Source organism: Pristiophorus japonicus, chromosome 9, assembly GCF_044704955.1.
Source record: "Pristiophorus japonicus isolate sPriJap1 chromosome 9, sPriJap1.hap1, whole genome shotgun sequence".
Taxonomy (NCBI): Eukaryota; Metazoa; Chordata; class Chondrichthyes; family Pristiophoridae; genus Pristiophorus; species Pristiophorus japonicus.
In genome coordinates this window covers 65,992,604-66,008,043 of record NC_091985.1, presented here as the reverse complement: position 1 = coordinate 66,008,043, position 15,440 = coordinate 65,992,604, and the positions used below count along the sequence as shown (strand labels likewise).

Genomic DNA, 15,440 nt, shown 5'->3' with positions numbered 1-15,440 from the left:
TATAGGGGGCACTTGGAAATTTACGGTTTTAGTGCCCGAAAAAAAAAACCCCAAAAAACAAAAAAAAATACAAAAAAAAATACAAAGTGTTTGGAGTGTCCCCCGGATCGGGGGGCACTTGATTTAATTGTTTACTTTTCTCCAATCAAAAAGAATTGTAGAGCTGTTGCCCAGCAATTTCTGTGGTCTGGAAGAGTCCGTGTTCCATGTTTTTACTGAATGTGCGAGGTTGCAGCCCCTCTTCCAATATTTGAAGGGGCTGCTCCTCAAATTCTGGTTGCACTTCAGTCCCACACTCCTGATCTTTGGGCCCCCTGTGTGGAGGGGACCGGGTAGGTCGGAAGGCCTCCTTGTAGGACTGCTCCTGGGCATGGCCAAGGGGACCATCAGCCGGTCCAGGCAGCGGGCGGTCGAGGGGGTCATTCAGCCCGACTGCCTGCCTCTCTTCCGTGGTTACTTCCGAGCCAGGGTGTCTTTGGAGATGGAGCACGCGGTGTCCACCTGTATGCTCGCGGCCTTCCGCGAGAGGTTGGCGCCGGAGGGACTGGAGTGCATCATCACCCCCGCGATCAAATTTTAATTTGATTTTATATGTTTTAAAATTTAATTTGTTTTTATTGCCGGGTTTTAGTTCCCCTCCCCTTGGGGGCACTTGTAAAATTAATGATTTTAGTGCCCGAAACATTTAAAAAAAAAATAACAAAAAACAAAAAAAAGGGCACTTGAAAAGTGCTTGGAGTGTCCCCCAGATCAGGGGGCACTTGATTTAACTGTTTAATTTTGTCCAACCAAAAGAGTTGTAGAGCTGTTGCCCAGCAATTTCTGTGGTCTGGAAGAGTCCGTGATCCACGTTTTTACTGAATGTGCGAGGTTGCAGCCCCTTTTCCAATATTTGAAGGGGCTACTCCTCAAATTCTGGTTGCACTTCAGTCCCACACTCCTGATCTTTGGGCCCCCTGTGTGGAGGGGACCGGGTAGGTCGGAAGGCCTCCTTGTAGAACTGCTCCTGGGCATGGCCAAGGGAGCCATTAACTGGTCCAGGCAGCGGGCGGTCGAGGGGGTCGTTCAGCCTGACTGACTGCCTGCCTCGCTTCCGTGGTTACTTCCGAGCCAGGGTGTCCCTGGAGATGGAGCATGCGGTGTCCACTGGTACGCTTGCGGCCTTCCGCGAGAGATGGGTGCTGGAGGGACTGGAGTGCATCATCATCCCCGGCAATCAAATTTTAATTTGATTTTAATGTCTAAAGTTTAATTTGGTTAAGTTGTCGGCTTTAGTGCCCCCCCCCCCCGACCCCTTTTAGCCAGAGGACACTTGTATAATTTGTGTTTTAGTGCCCTCAAAAAAAAAAAATTTTTTTAAACAAGGGGGCACTTGAAAAGTTTTTGGAGTGTGCCTCCCCCTTTAATTAGGGGGCACTTGATTTAAGTTACAACTTAAAATAGTTGTAGAGCTGTTTCATTGTGAGTGGCTTAGCCAGTCACGTGATGTTCACAAGACTCAGTAAAACCCTAGTCAGTTGGGTCAAGGTCATCCACGATATGGTATGCAGTTGTGAGCCTAGTGGATGAACTGGTAGTCTTTAGTATGATTGTTAAACCTTTGTTAATAAACCAACTAGTTCTTAATAGCAATGTGTTGCTATGAATTCTTCAGCAAAAAACCCATGAAGAAAATACATTACATACAGTTCACTCAGCAGGTACTTTTACTGCTCAGAAGCTCTGTTTTCTGAATGCTTCTTACAAATTTAAGACTAGATCTTTGAACTGTTTCTAATTGGTTGTACATAAAAAAGCACGTGGGTAATCAATTTTATGAGAGACATAACAATTCCAGAACATAATTTATTACAACAGTGACTACACTCCAAAAGTACTTAATTGGCTGTAAAGTGCTTTGAGACATCCGGTCGTGAAAGATGCTATATAAGTCTTTCTGTCTGTTATTTGATGCACTATACCAGCAACTTTAATTTATAGAAACTTGAATGAATCACTTTTCCTCAACCAAATTTTAATTTGACCGTTTAAGGTTCACAAAGTTTTATTAATTTGCCGGTTCTAGTGCCCCTTGATAGTTTATAGTTTAATTATCATAGTTGTAGAACTGTGGCATTGTGAGTGGCTTAGCCAGTCACGTGATGTTCACAAGAGTCAATAAAGCCCCAGTCAGTTGGCTCTAGGTCATCCATGATGAGGTATGCAGTTGTGAGCCAAGTGGATGAACTAGCAATGTGTAGTGTGATTGTTAAACATTTGATAATAAACCAACTAGTTCTTAATAGCAATGTGTTGCTATGAATTCTTAAGCAAAGAACTCATGAAGCAAATACATTACAATGACTACATTAAAGTAGCACAGAGAGGAATTTAACAGGAACACATTAACCAGTATGCTAAAAATAGTACATGGGGGAAATTAAATCTGTGTGTCCAGGAGTATATATACAGGTACCTGCTTGTATCAATCTCTTTCAAACATTCGGAAACATATTTTGTACATTAAAAGATGCATTTTTATTTAACAGTTCAAATGTTTTACCGTAGAAAATTCTACATTTGCTTTGATTATGGTCTAATTGACAATTAGACTTAAGTTTTCTTAATAAAGTTTGAATACATTTTAAATAGTGTAATATTTAACAACCCAACTTTCCCATCTTACTCTCTCGTCGATCTTCCCGCCCAGTGCGCCCACTAGGGGCTAATCTTGCCAATCTCCTCCCTGTCCAACTCACCCCCCCCCCCCCCCCCACTCAGCGGACGCTGGCAGTGGGTCCGCTGTCACCGACCCTCTCCACATCTCTCTCCAGAATGTCAGTTCGCTTGCGAACAAAGCCCTTGCCATCCATGAGTTTGTCATGGATGATGGCATCGACATCATGGCCTTGATGGATACTTGGTTGAGGGGCAATGTCACCTTACATTTAAATGAAGCTTCCCCGCCTGACTATACCTTCCACCATTTTCTACGCTCAGACCATGGTGGCGGTGTGGCTCTCATCAGCAAATCACACCTTGGTCTGTCTCCCAACCCCTCCGGCACTTTCTCCTCCTTTGAGCATCTCACCCTGTTCCACCCTCTCACCGCTCATTTAAAATTCTCGTTCTCTACCGCCCACCCAAGTACCATAAACAATTTTATTATCGATATTTCTAAACTACTTTCCTCCCTGTGCCACTGCACCGAAAGACTCTCATCTTCAGTGATTTCAACCTCCATCTCAATTCATCATGCTCTCTCTCCTCTGAGTTCACTAGCCTTATATCCTCCCTTAATCTCTCCCTCCATGTAAACTCCCCAACTCATATTCATGGCCACCCACTTGACTTTGCCATCTCTCATGGCCTCGCTATTCCCATCGTGTCAATTGCAGATAAGGCCATCTCTGACCAATTCCTCGTATCGCTCTCCACCCACACCCCCCTCCGAACCCTACCTCCTTCTGTGTCCACCCCTGGAAAAAACTCTCTCCTGGTTCTCTTCCAACTGCACATCAACTTCCAACTGTCCAGTCTTTGGCCCACCATTCAGCATGACTTTTCTGCAGCTACCAATCTTCTCAATCACACCCTCACCACCACCTTTGATGCCCTAGTCCCTGTTAAAATAATTTTTCTCTCACCTTGGCTGTTCCCCCTGGTAGAGCCCTGATCTTCTCCCTTAAGTCCAAGGGATATGGCGGACACCTGGTTCAGTCATTCACTGGCAGATCTGGCTGGACCACAAAGCATTATCGGGTCCTGCTCTTGTTTGCCAAAATTGCTCATTATTCCGGAATTATTCTGGAATGTAAAGATAAACCCGGGCTCTATTCTTCATTGTTACCCGTCTTTTTAAACCCTTCTCCCCAGTCTCTATCCTCACCTCCAACAATAAGTGTGAGGAGCTCATGGCCTTTTTTATTTCCAAGATTGGGACCATCCGTTTGGCTACTTCTGCCTCTTCCATTCCTTCCCCTAGGCCACCGGACCAAACTTCCTCTAAGGATCCCCCCCCTGCTCTCGCCCTGACCTCACATCTTTCTCCAGTTTTCTCTCCGATCTCCCTTCATGACCTTTCCGAGCTCATCCTGTCCATGAGACGCACTTCCTGCTCCCTTGACCCTATTCCCATCAAACTGCTGACCACCCAACTTCCTTTTCTGGCTCCCATATTAGCTGACATTGTTGATGGTTCTCTCTCCTCAGGTATTGTCCCCCGCTCCCTCAAATCTGCCATCATCACCCCCTCAAAAAAAACAATCCTCGACCCCTCCATCCTTGCAAACCTCCACCCCATCTCCAACCTTATTTTCCTCCCTAAATTCCTTGAACGTGTTGTCGCCTCTCATATCCATGCCCTTCTTTCCTGCAATTCCATGTTTAAATCCCTCCAATTTGATTTCTACGCCTGCCACAGTACCGAAACGGCTCTCATCAAAATCACAATTTATATCCTTTGTGACTGTGACGAAGGCATACTATCCCTCCTCGTCCTTCTTGAATTGTCTGCAGCCTATGACACGGTTGATTACTCTATCCTTCTCCAAAGCCTCACCACTGTCGTCCAGTTGGGTGGGACTGCACTTGCCTGGTTCTATTATCTATCTAATCGTAGCCTTAGAATCACCTGCAATGGCATCTTTTCCCGCCCCTGCATCATTACCTCTGATGTTCCCCAAGGATCTATCCTTGGCTCCCTCCTATTTCTCATCTACATTTTGCCCCTTGGCGACATCATCCGAAAACACAGTGTCATTTTCTACATGTACACTGATGACACCCAGCTCTAGGTCACCACCAGTTCTCCTGACCCCTCCAAAGTCTCCAAATTATCAGGCTGCTTGTCTGACATCCAGTTCTGGATGAGCAAAAATTTTCTCCAATTTAATATTGGGAAGACCGAAGCCATTGTTTTCGGTCCCTGGCACAAAGTCCATTCTCTAGCCACTGACTTCATCTCTCTCCCCAACTTCCGTCTGAGGCTGAACCACAATGTTCACAACCTTGGTGTCATACTTGACTCTGAAATGAGCTTTCAACCACATATCCGCAGCTTAACTAAGACCACCTATTTCCACCTCCACTAACATCGCCCGTCTCTGCCCTTGCCTCAGCTCATCTGCTGCTGAAGCCCTGATCCATGCTTTTTTTACCTGTAGACTTGACTATTCCAAAGCGCTCCTGACTTGCACCAAGTCCCGCTCACCCATCACCTTTGTGCTCACTGACCTACATTGGCTCCCGGTTAAGCAACGCCTCGATTTCAAAATTCTCATCTTTGTTTTCAAATCCCTCCATGGTCTCGTCCCTCCCTATCTCTGTAATCTCCTCCAGCCCAACAACCCCCCTACTCCCTGCCACCCCCTGAGATGTCTGCGCTCCTCTAATTCTGCTCTCTTGAGCATCCCTGATTATAATTGCTCAAACATCGGAGGCCGAGCCTTCTGTTGCCTAGGCCCTAAGCTCTGGAATTCCCTGCTTAAACCTCTCCGCCTCTCTACCTCTCTTTTCTCCTTCAAGACACTCCTTAAAACCTACCTCTCTGCTCTAATTACTCCTTATGTGGTTCGGTGTCATAGCATTAAACGGATAATTTTCGGGTTGGTAGGCTGTAACTAGTGGGGTACCGCAAGGATCGGTGCTTTGGCCCCAGCTATTCACAATTTATATCAATGATTTGGATGAGGGGACTAAATGTAATATATCCATGTTTGCTGATGATACAAAGCTAGGTGGGAATTTAAGTTGTGAGGAGGATGCAAAGAGACTTCAAGGGGATATAGACAGGTCAAGAACATGGCAAGCAGAATATAACGTGGAGAAATGTGATATCCACTTTGGTAGGTAAAATAGAAATGTGGAGTTTTTTTTAAATGGTGAGAGATTCGGAAATGTTGGTGTTCAGAGGGACCTGGGTGTCCTTGTACACGAATCACTGAGTTAACCTGCAGGTACAGCAAGCAATAAAGAAAGCAAATTGTATGTTGGCCTTTATTACAAGAGGATTTGAGTGCAAGAGTAAAGATGTTTTACTGCAATTATATAGAGCCCTAGTGGGACTGCACCTGGAGAACTATGTACAGTTTTGGTCTCCTTACCTAAGGAAGGATATACTTGCCATAAAAGGAGTGCAACAGATGAGGGGATTGTCCTATGAGGAGAGATTGAGTAGACTAGGCCTATATTCTCTAGAGTTTAGAAGACTGAGAAGTGATCTCATTTAAACATACAAAATTTTAAAGGGTAGATGCAGGGAAGGTGTTTCCTCTGGCTGGGGAGTCTAGAACCAAGGGTCACAGTCTCAGAATAAGAGGTCGACCATTTAGGACTGAGATGAGAAAAGATTTCTTCATTCAGAGGGTGGTGAACCTTGGAATTCTCTACCCCAGAGGACGGGAGGCTCAGTCATTTAGTATATTCAAGACAGAGATCGATAGATTTTTGGATATGAAGGGATATGGGGATAGTGCAGGCAAGTGGTGTTGAGGTTGAAGATCAGCCATGATCTTCTTGAATGGCGGAGCAGGCTTGAGGGGCTGAATGGCCTACACCTGCTCCTATTATGTTCTGATGCTTCTTACTTGTCAAATTTTTAATCTCATAATACTGCTGTGAAGTGGCGTGGGACGTTTTACTATGTTAAACGCAGTATGTAAATACGAGTTGTGTTTGTAATACTATTTAGCATAAATGGAAAATATACTTGACATCTTAAAATAAATACTCTTTTTTTATTTGCGATAGGGACACCAGTCTGGTTCTTTATGAAAATTGCTCCGATTCGAAATGAGCAAGATAAGGTGGTATTATTTCTTTGCACCTTCAGCGATATCACAGCTTTCAAACAACCCATTGAAGATGATTCATCTAAAGGTAACTGTTCTGGCCTTTTTTGCTTTTGTAACAATCTTGTTTCTGCTTAACATGCCAATGAAGTATAACTCTGAAAATAAATAGATTCATATCTATATGTTCCAGCATTTTATTGTTAGGCAATACAAGTGAAGATTGTAGCAATTTATTCCAGTAAGTAAATTCCAATATGTAAATTAATCATTTCCTTTAATACTCTTGATGAAATCTTCCTTGTAGTACTATAGCCTAATATAGCGACCATAGCAGAAATAAAGTAAAATGCTTTGTTGATAGCAGGTTTAGATGTGGTTACATTGATAAAACATTAGAGCTAATTGCATCTCTGCTTCCAGCAGAGAACTGGGTTTGCATTGTAGTAGCTCTGATTTGTGTTCCCTTTGAGCCAATTATCATTCAAATAGATATCAAATGAAATTCAATGGAGTAGAAATTTGTCTTGGCGTTGGCGCAAAACAGGCAATAGTGAATCGACAGCCCGTTTTACACTCCGCCCGGTAAAACAGTCTGCCCATTTGATATTGCCCATTTTACTCTATTGTCCAAGAAACATTTCAACCCCAATATACCTTTGAACTACCTCAAAATAATTTCCAGCTATTTGAAAGTAATTTTAATATTTCTAAATGTCTGTTACTAAATGGATAATATTTTAGATATCGAGTTAAAAATAGTGCAGGTTGCATAAACTTGGCTTGTATTCCCTTGAGATGTTTAAAATGATAAAGAGATTTATAAATAGGACGGATACAAAGAAACTTTTTCCTTTGGTAGGGAAATGAGAATAAGGGGGCACAATCTTAAAATTAGAGCAAGGCCACGTAGGAGTAAAATCAGGAAGCATTTTTTCACACACACAGGATATTGGAAAATTAGAACTCTCTCCTGAAATACTGTGGATGCTGGGTCAATTAAAATTTTCAAGACAGAGAATGATAGATTTTTGTTAGGTATCAAGGGATATGGATCAAAAGCAGGTAAATGAAGTTGAGGTATAGATCAACCATGATCTAAATGAATGGTGAGCAAGTTCAAGGAGCTGAATGGCCTACTCCTGTACCTATGTTTTTCTGTGCTGGGAGCATGCATTTATAAAATTAACCCAATATAGAAATAGGAATAATGGCAGATGAAATCTAATAAAGTGTAAAATACTTACAGCACATAGGATGGAAAGTTCAGCAACATAAACTCACCATGAAAGGTGCCAATCAACTAAGGGTGAAGTTTAAAAAAACACCTTGGTATATTTATAAAGAAAGACTTCCATAACCACAGGGTGTCCCAAAGCGCCTTAATATATAGGGCTAGAACCTCCACTTTTTTTGCATGCTTAACGCCCACTTAACGCCCATTTAACCGCTGAAATGACGTATAATGCCCAGATATCGCCCATTTTGGCACAAAATGGAAACTGACGGGCTTTTTTAGGAGACTTATCGCCGAGTGTTATTTTCCCCATGTGCTTAACGGCGAGAAAAAAATAGTAACGCCCGCCCACTTTTTTGGGCGGAATCAGCAGAATGGGCGATTTCAACACCCATATTATCGCCCAGCGTTACTTTCCTCATTTCACCACCTCGCACACATATCACCCAGAATATCGCCTGCTCAAAAAACCGCCCACAAAAAGTGGAACGAACCGGGACGGACGCCAACGGTGTGGCTGGCATTTGTTAAATCCCACTCTTAAGTGAGGAGCTGATATCGAAAAGATTTGCCTGAAAGAGCGCTGACACACTGCTGTGTGTGTGCAGCTCAGACATCAATGGTGCCCATCACCTTTGTGCCAGTTAAAATTTACGTTGATTGATGTTAAGTTGTATTTAACCCTTTTATGGTAAGGAATCACCAGTGTGTAACGGTCCAGCTATCTGAGACAATGCGCAACAAGGTTATGTTCAATAACAAAAGTTTAATACCAACATTGGTCTGAAATCATAAGTAACACAGCCAATAACATCCAACCCCCGCCCACATGCCACTTTTTCCACCATTGACATAAATCACATGGTCAACATGTCCAGCAACACAGAATACAAAGGCAAAACAGGAGTGTAGTCCCCAGCCCCCATACATTGCAACAAATTGCATACACCCAGATGGAGAAATAACACAGCCATCACCTGCGCACATGCACCTCACTTTCCTTCCCCCCTCTCTTTCTTCTCCCCAACTTTATCATTTCCCCTCCTCGCTCCACGGTGCCTGGCCGAGGAGCTCCTCAGGCGGTGCCTCATTGGGGGGGGGATGTAGGCAGATGTGTTGGTTGGATGGGTACGGGAGTGCGGGGTGCTGAGGGGGCAACATTCTCTGATACAGAAGCAGGATTTTGGTCCTTGCTCGCATCTGTCGTTCACAGGGGTGGTGTGGAACCTAGGGGTGGAGTGCTGGGACCACTGGGTGGGCTGTGGCAGCAGTGTTCCTGGCTATTGCATCCAGGGACTCCGCCATGCGCGGAATGTACTCAGACATGGTGGCCAGGTGTCGGGATATGCCCCCAAAAGCTTTGATGAGCTGGTCACTAATGTCTATAGCCCTCCTGGACAACTGAACTAGCTCTCCGCTGTCATGTCGCGCTCGTGGAACAGATCTGCTGCGTCCACGAGGCCTCTGTGGGGTCGACGCCATCCTGGGGACAAATGGGATGCCTTGTGGAGAGGTGCTTGGGGCCGGCATCTCCAGAGTGGAGGCGGGAATGACCGGAGGAGCACGAGGTGGCTTTGGGGTGGAATGGGTTCTGGAGCGTGGCGATGCAGGTTCTTCGAAGTATGTGCTCTCATCCGTCGAGAACAGACCCAGTGGATTAACGGGCGACAATCGGAGCTCCTCAACACCAGATGTAGTAGGATCGTCCGCCGACTCCTGCCCCGCGCCCCCACCTTCTGGTCTCTGTGGTCTTGCCTGGGGCCGTGCTGCTGGCTGAGCTGCAAGACACAAATTAAGTTGTTAGAGGAGAAGGGGATGCTAGGGTGACAAGGTGAGTCCAGCGCTACACACAGTATATGCACGACAAAAACACCACCACTCTCAAAATCATCACAGACATCACATTTCATGGCCATCAACACATGGTGGATTGCAATGATTTTCATTAGGCCAATATTATTTCTATGACACTTTTAGAAATCATCTATCATATATGATTGGTCAGATATGAGTTGTTGTGGCATCTGTTGACTTTACATCACGCAATGGTATAAGCTTTACTCTCGTGGCATCACTTCAGGGTCTGCGGATGCATCCATGGCTGTCCGGGGGTGCTTCCCCATGAGTGCTAGCACTTGCTCCTCCATCTCTGTGATGTCGCTGGGGACTGGTGGCCCCCCACCCGTTCGCCTCTGCATGGACTTCACTGTCGATAGCTGCTTCAGTAAAAGGTGACAGGACGACATGGCATGAGATCATTGTGTGATATCATTGCTAGGTACTGTCACAGAGACTGATATAACACACAATCGACAGATGTAATCATGATTATTATGATAATTATCATTCTTTACCTAAAGACGTACACCGTGACCGCAGGCTTTGAGTAAAACATTCCTGGTAAAAGTGCAAGATCTCACATCTGCTGCTAGTCACTCATGACTGTTACAAATCAAATTATATAAATACATAAGTACATGTAAATCAATGTAATACTTACTCTTGCGGATCCCACAAGGTCGTTCCATCGTTTGCGGCATTGGTTGCCCTCACGCACCTCGTTGGTCGCCGACAAGACCACCTCTGCTATCTCGGTCCATACCCTCTGGTATGCCTTTGGGGTGGACTTCCCACGCCTTACCTGTGTTAAATCACCCCAGCGTGACTTGACCTCCTGCAGGAGGGAGGCATTTGCCTCGTCCGAGAACCTCCTGGCTCTTTTGCGGCCTCCAATGTGCTCCTCTCCCAGCTCACTGCTTTCTCCAGTGTCAGTCTCCACAGCATGCTGTGATGCCTCCTCCTCTCTCTCCATTATAGGGCAAATTCGGTCAAATATGTGGCTGGTAACAGCTACTTTTTGTTTGCCTACTTTCTGTGAAGGTCTAAAATATCTCTCCTTCCTCCCAAAGCAGCTACACCACATCCAGCCACGCCTTCAGTCCCTCTGAGCTCCGTCTCTGTCTCTTCTGCGCATGTCATGATGACCCTTGACCTCCTGAATCATGGGAATCAAGCATTGCCATGCCGTTGCTAAGGACGGCCATACTTTACAGCAGTAGGTCAAAAACATTTAACGCTACCACCCATTTGATATCGCTCATGGTAACACCCATTTTCAAAAATGTAAACTAGGTGTTTTGAGAATGGGCGAGAAGCTGGCGATTTGAAAACCCTTTTTTTAACCACCCACGCTGGAAATGACGCCCATTTTTGGCCGATAAGCTCAAAAGTGGAGTTTCTAGCCCATAGACTTGGCACTTAACATTTCTATTCATTGCAGAGCATCAATCAACACAGCAAATAGAATGATAAACTAAATGGCCAAAACAGTAGAGCACAAATTAAAGGCTTGTGCACAAGATGTTTAAAATTTACAATGCTTGAGGTCAGTGCATTCTGCAGAATATTGCATCCAATAATTTAAAAGATCTTGTGGCTGGTGCTGACCTCTGTTGCAAAATTTCGAATGAATTCCCAGCAAATGAAATCAGGATGGAACGGGACTATTTATTCTCACTTTCAAATCCAGTTTCAAAACCTTTTGAAAAACAAAGAAAAAAAATGGCAAGGTACAATGCTAAGACAGGAATAGTAATTTTCCAATCATTTTTGTCTAATTCCATAATTTATTGTTTAATGTACAGCAGTTAAAGGAGGATCAGAATGTTTTTTTCCATTTCTGACTTTCACATATAATAGAAATGGCTGGCTTCATTGTGGTGGATCAGACAAATTTGCCCAAATGCTGTTTTTCTTGTTCCATATTTTCTTGTGGTTTTATACTGGTTGGCAGATCCAACTGAATATTTTGAACTGTAAAGGACTGTAACAGTTTGGTTGTGTTTTTTTATGTTCTTTTGTGGGTGGTGCAAATTTTTAAACTGCTTGATTTATTTGTAGGCTGGGGTAAATTTGCCCGTCTGACGAGAGCGCTGACAAGCAGTAGAGGTGTTCTACAGCAGCTTGCTCCAACTGTGCATAAAGGAGAAAGTGTTCACAAACACTCACGGCTAGCTGAGGTGAGAATACAACAAAATTAAAATGCTTGCATAATTAAGTCAAACGAGTCAGGAATTTCACATGTACATAGAAACATAGAAAATAGGTGCAGGAATAGGCCATTCGGCCCTTCGAGCCTGCACCGCCATTCGATATCATGGCTGATTATTCCCTCAGTACCCCTTTCCTGCTTTCTCTCCATACCCCTTGATCCCCTTAGCCGTAAGGGCCATATCTAACTCCCTCTTGAATATATCCAATGAACTGGCATCAACAACTCTCTGCGGCAGGGAATTCCACAGGTTAACAACTCTTTGAGTGAAGAAGTTTCTCCTCATCTCAGTCCTAATTGGCCTACACCTTATCCTAAGACTATGTCCCCTGGTTCTGGACTTCCCCAACATCGGGAACATTCTTCCCGCATCTAACCTGTCCAGTCCCGTCAGAATCTTATACGTTTCTATGAGATCCCCCCTCATCCTTCTAAATTGCAGTGAATAAAGTCCCAGTTGAGCCAGTCCATATGACAGTCCAGCCATCTCTGGAATCAGTCTGGTGAACCTTCGCTGCACTCCCTCAATAGCAAGAACGTCCTTCCTCAGATTAGGAGACCAAAACTGTACACAATATTCCAGGTGAGGCCTCACTAAGGCCCTGTACAACTGCAGTAAGACCTCCCTGCTCCTATACTCAAATCCCCTAGCTATGAAGGCCAACATACCATTTGCCTTCTTCGCCGCCTGCTGTACCTGCATGCACACTTTCAGTGACTGATGAACCATGACACCCTGGTCTCATTGCACCTCCCCTTTTCATAATCTGCCGCCATTCAGATAATCTGCCTTCGTGTTTTTGCCCCCAAAATGGATAACCTCACATTTATCCACATTATACTGCATCTGCCATGCATTTGCCCACTCACCTAACCTGTCTAAGTCACCCTGCAGCCTCTTAGTGTCCTCTTCACAGCTCACACCACCACTCAGTTTAGTGTCATCCGCAAACCTGGAGATATTACACTCAATTCCTTCATAGAAACATAGAAACATAGAAAATAGGTGCAGGAGCAGGCCATTCAGCCCTTCTAGCCTGCACCGCCATTCAATAAGTTCATGGCTGAACATGAAACTTCAGTACCCACTTCCTGCTTTCACACCATACCCCTTGATCCCCCGAGTAGTAAGGACTTCATCTAACTCCCTTTTGAATATATTCAGTGAATTGGCCTCAACTACTTCCTGTGGTAGAGAATTCCACAGGTTCACCACTCTCTGGGTGAAGAAGTTTCTCCTTATCTCGGTCCTAAATGGCTTATCCCTTATCCTTAGACTGTGACCCCTGGTTCTGGACTTCCCCAACATTGGGAACATTCTTCCTGCATCTAACCTGTCCAAACCCGTCAGAATTTTAAACGTTTCTATGAGGTCCCCTCTCACTCTTCTGAACTCCAGTGAATACAAGCCCAGTTGATCCAGTCTTTCTTGATAGGTCAGTCCCACCATCCCGGGAATCAGTCTGGTGAATCTTCACTGCACTCCCTCAATAGCAAGAATGTCCTTCCTTAAGTTAGGAGACCAAAACTGTACACAATACTCCAGGTGTGGCCTCACCAAGGCCCTGTACAACTGTAGCAACACCTCCCTGCCCCTGTATTCAAATCCCCTCGCTATGAAGGCCAACATGCCATTTGCTTTCTTAACCGCCTGCTGTACCTGCATGCCAACCTTCAATGACTGATGTACCATGACACCCAGGTCTCGTTGCACCTTCCCTTTTCCTAATCTGTCACCATTCAGATAATAGTCTGTCTCTCTGTTTTTACCACCAAAGTGGATAACCTCACATTTATCCACATTATACTTCATCTGCCACGCATTTGCCCACTCACCTAACCTATCCAAGTCACTCTGTAGCCTCATAGCATCCTCCTCGCAGCTCACACTGCCACCCAACTTAGTGTCATCCGCAAATTTGGAGATACTACATTTAATCCCCTTGTCTAAATCATTAATGTACAATGTAAACAGCTGGGGCCCCAGCACAGAACCTTGCGGTACCCCACTACTCACTGCCTGCCATTCTGAAAAGTACCCATTTACTCCTACTCTTTGCTTCCTGTCTGACAACCAGTTCTCAATCCACGTCAGCACACTACCCCCAATCCCATGTGCTTTAACTTTGCACATTAATCTCCTGTGTGGGACCTTGTCGAAAGCCTTCTGAAAGTCCAAATATACCACATCAACTGGTACTCCTTTGTCCACTTTATTGGAAACCTCCTCAAAAAATTCCAGAAGATTTGTCAAGCATGATCTCCCTTTCACAAATCCATGCTGACTTGGACCTATCATGTCACCATTTTCCAAATGCGCTGCTATGACATCCTTAATAATTGATTCCATCATTTTACCCACTACTGAGGTCAGGCTGACCGGTCTATAATTCCCTGCTTTCTCTCTCCCTCCTTTTTTAAAAAGTGGGGTTACATTGGCTACCCTCCACTCGATAGGAACTGATCCAGAGTCAATGGAATGTTGGAAAATGACTGTCAATGCATCCGCTATTTCCAAGGCCACCTCCTTAAGTACTCTGGGATGCAGTCCATCAGGCCCTGGGGATTTATCGGCCTTCAATCCCATCAATTTCCCCAACACAATTTCCCGACTAATAAAGATTTCCCTCAGTTCCTCCTCCTTAATAGACCCTCTGACCACTTTTATATCTGGAAGGTTGTTTGTGTCCTCCTTAGTGAATACTGAACCAAAGTACTTGTTCAATTGGTCTGCCATTTCTTTGTTCCCCGTTATGACTTCCCCTGATTCTGACTGCAGGGGACCTACGTTTGTCTTTACTAACCTTTTTCTCTTTACATACCTATAGAAACTTTTGCAATCCGCCTTAATGTTCCCTGCAAGCTTCTTCTCATACTCCATTTTCCCTGCCCTAATCAAACCCTTTGTCCTCCTCTGCTGAGTTCTAAATTTCTCCCAGTCCCCAGGTTTGCTGCTATTTCTGGCCAATTTGTATGCCATTTCCTTGGCTTTAATACTATCCCTGATTTCCCTAGATAGCCACGGTTGAGCCACCTTCCCTTTTTTATTTTTACGCCAAACAGGAATGTACAATTGTTGTAATTCATCCATGCGGTCTCTAAATGTCTGCCATTGCCCATCCACAGTCAACCCCTTAAGTATCATTAGCCAATCTATCTTAGCCAATTCATGCCTCATACCTTCAAAGTTACCCTTCTTTAAGTTCTGGACCATGGTCTCTGAATTAACTGTTTCATTCTCCATCCTAATGCAGAATTCCACCATATTATGGTCACTCTTCCCCAAGGGGCCTCGCACAATGAGATTGCTAATTAATCCTCTCTCATTACACAACACCCAGTCTAAGATGGCCTCCCCCCTAGTTGGTTCCTCGACATATTG

At 44.5% G+C, this 15,440-nt stretch overlaps 1 protein-coding gene across 1 annotated transcript in view; it reads left to right on the top strand.

Annotated features, from left to right (window-relative positions):
- The window catches only part of kcnh1a (potassium voltage-gated channel, subfamily H (eag-related), member 1a), a 453,352-nt gene that overhangs the window by 78,512 nt on the left and 359,400 nt on the right, over window positions 1-15,440 (top strand). The window contains exons 4-5 of the mRNA XM_070888701.1: window positions 6,730-6,858; window positions 11,908-12,026. Of these exons, the coding sequence (XP_070744802.1) occupies window positions 6,730-6,858; window positions 11,908-12,026 (248 nt within the window). The remainder of the gene's footprint in view (window positions 1-6,729; window positions 6,859-11,907; window positions 12,027-15,440) is intronic.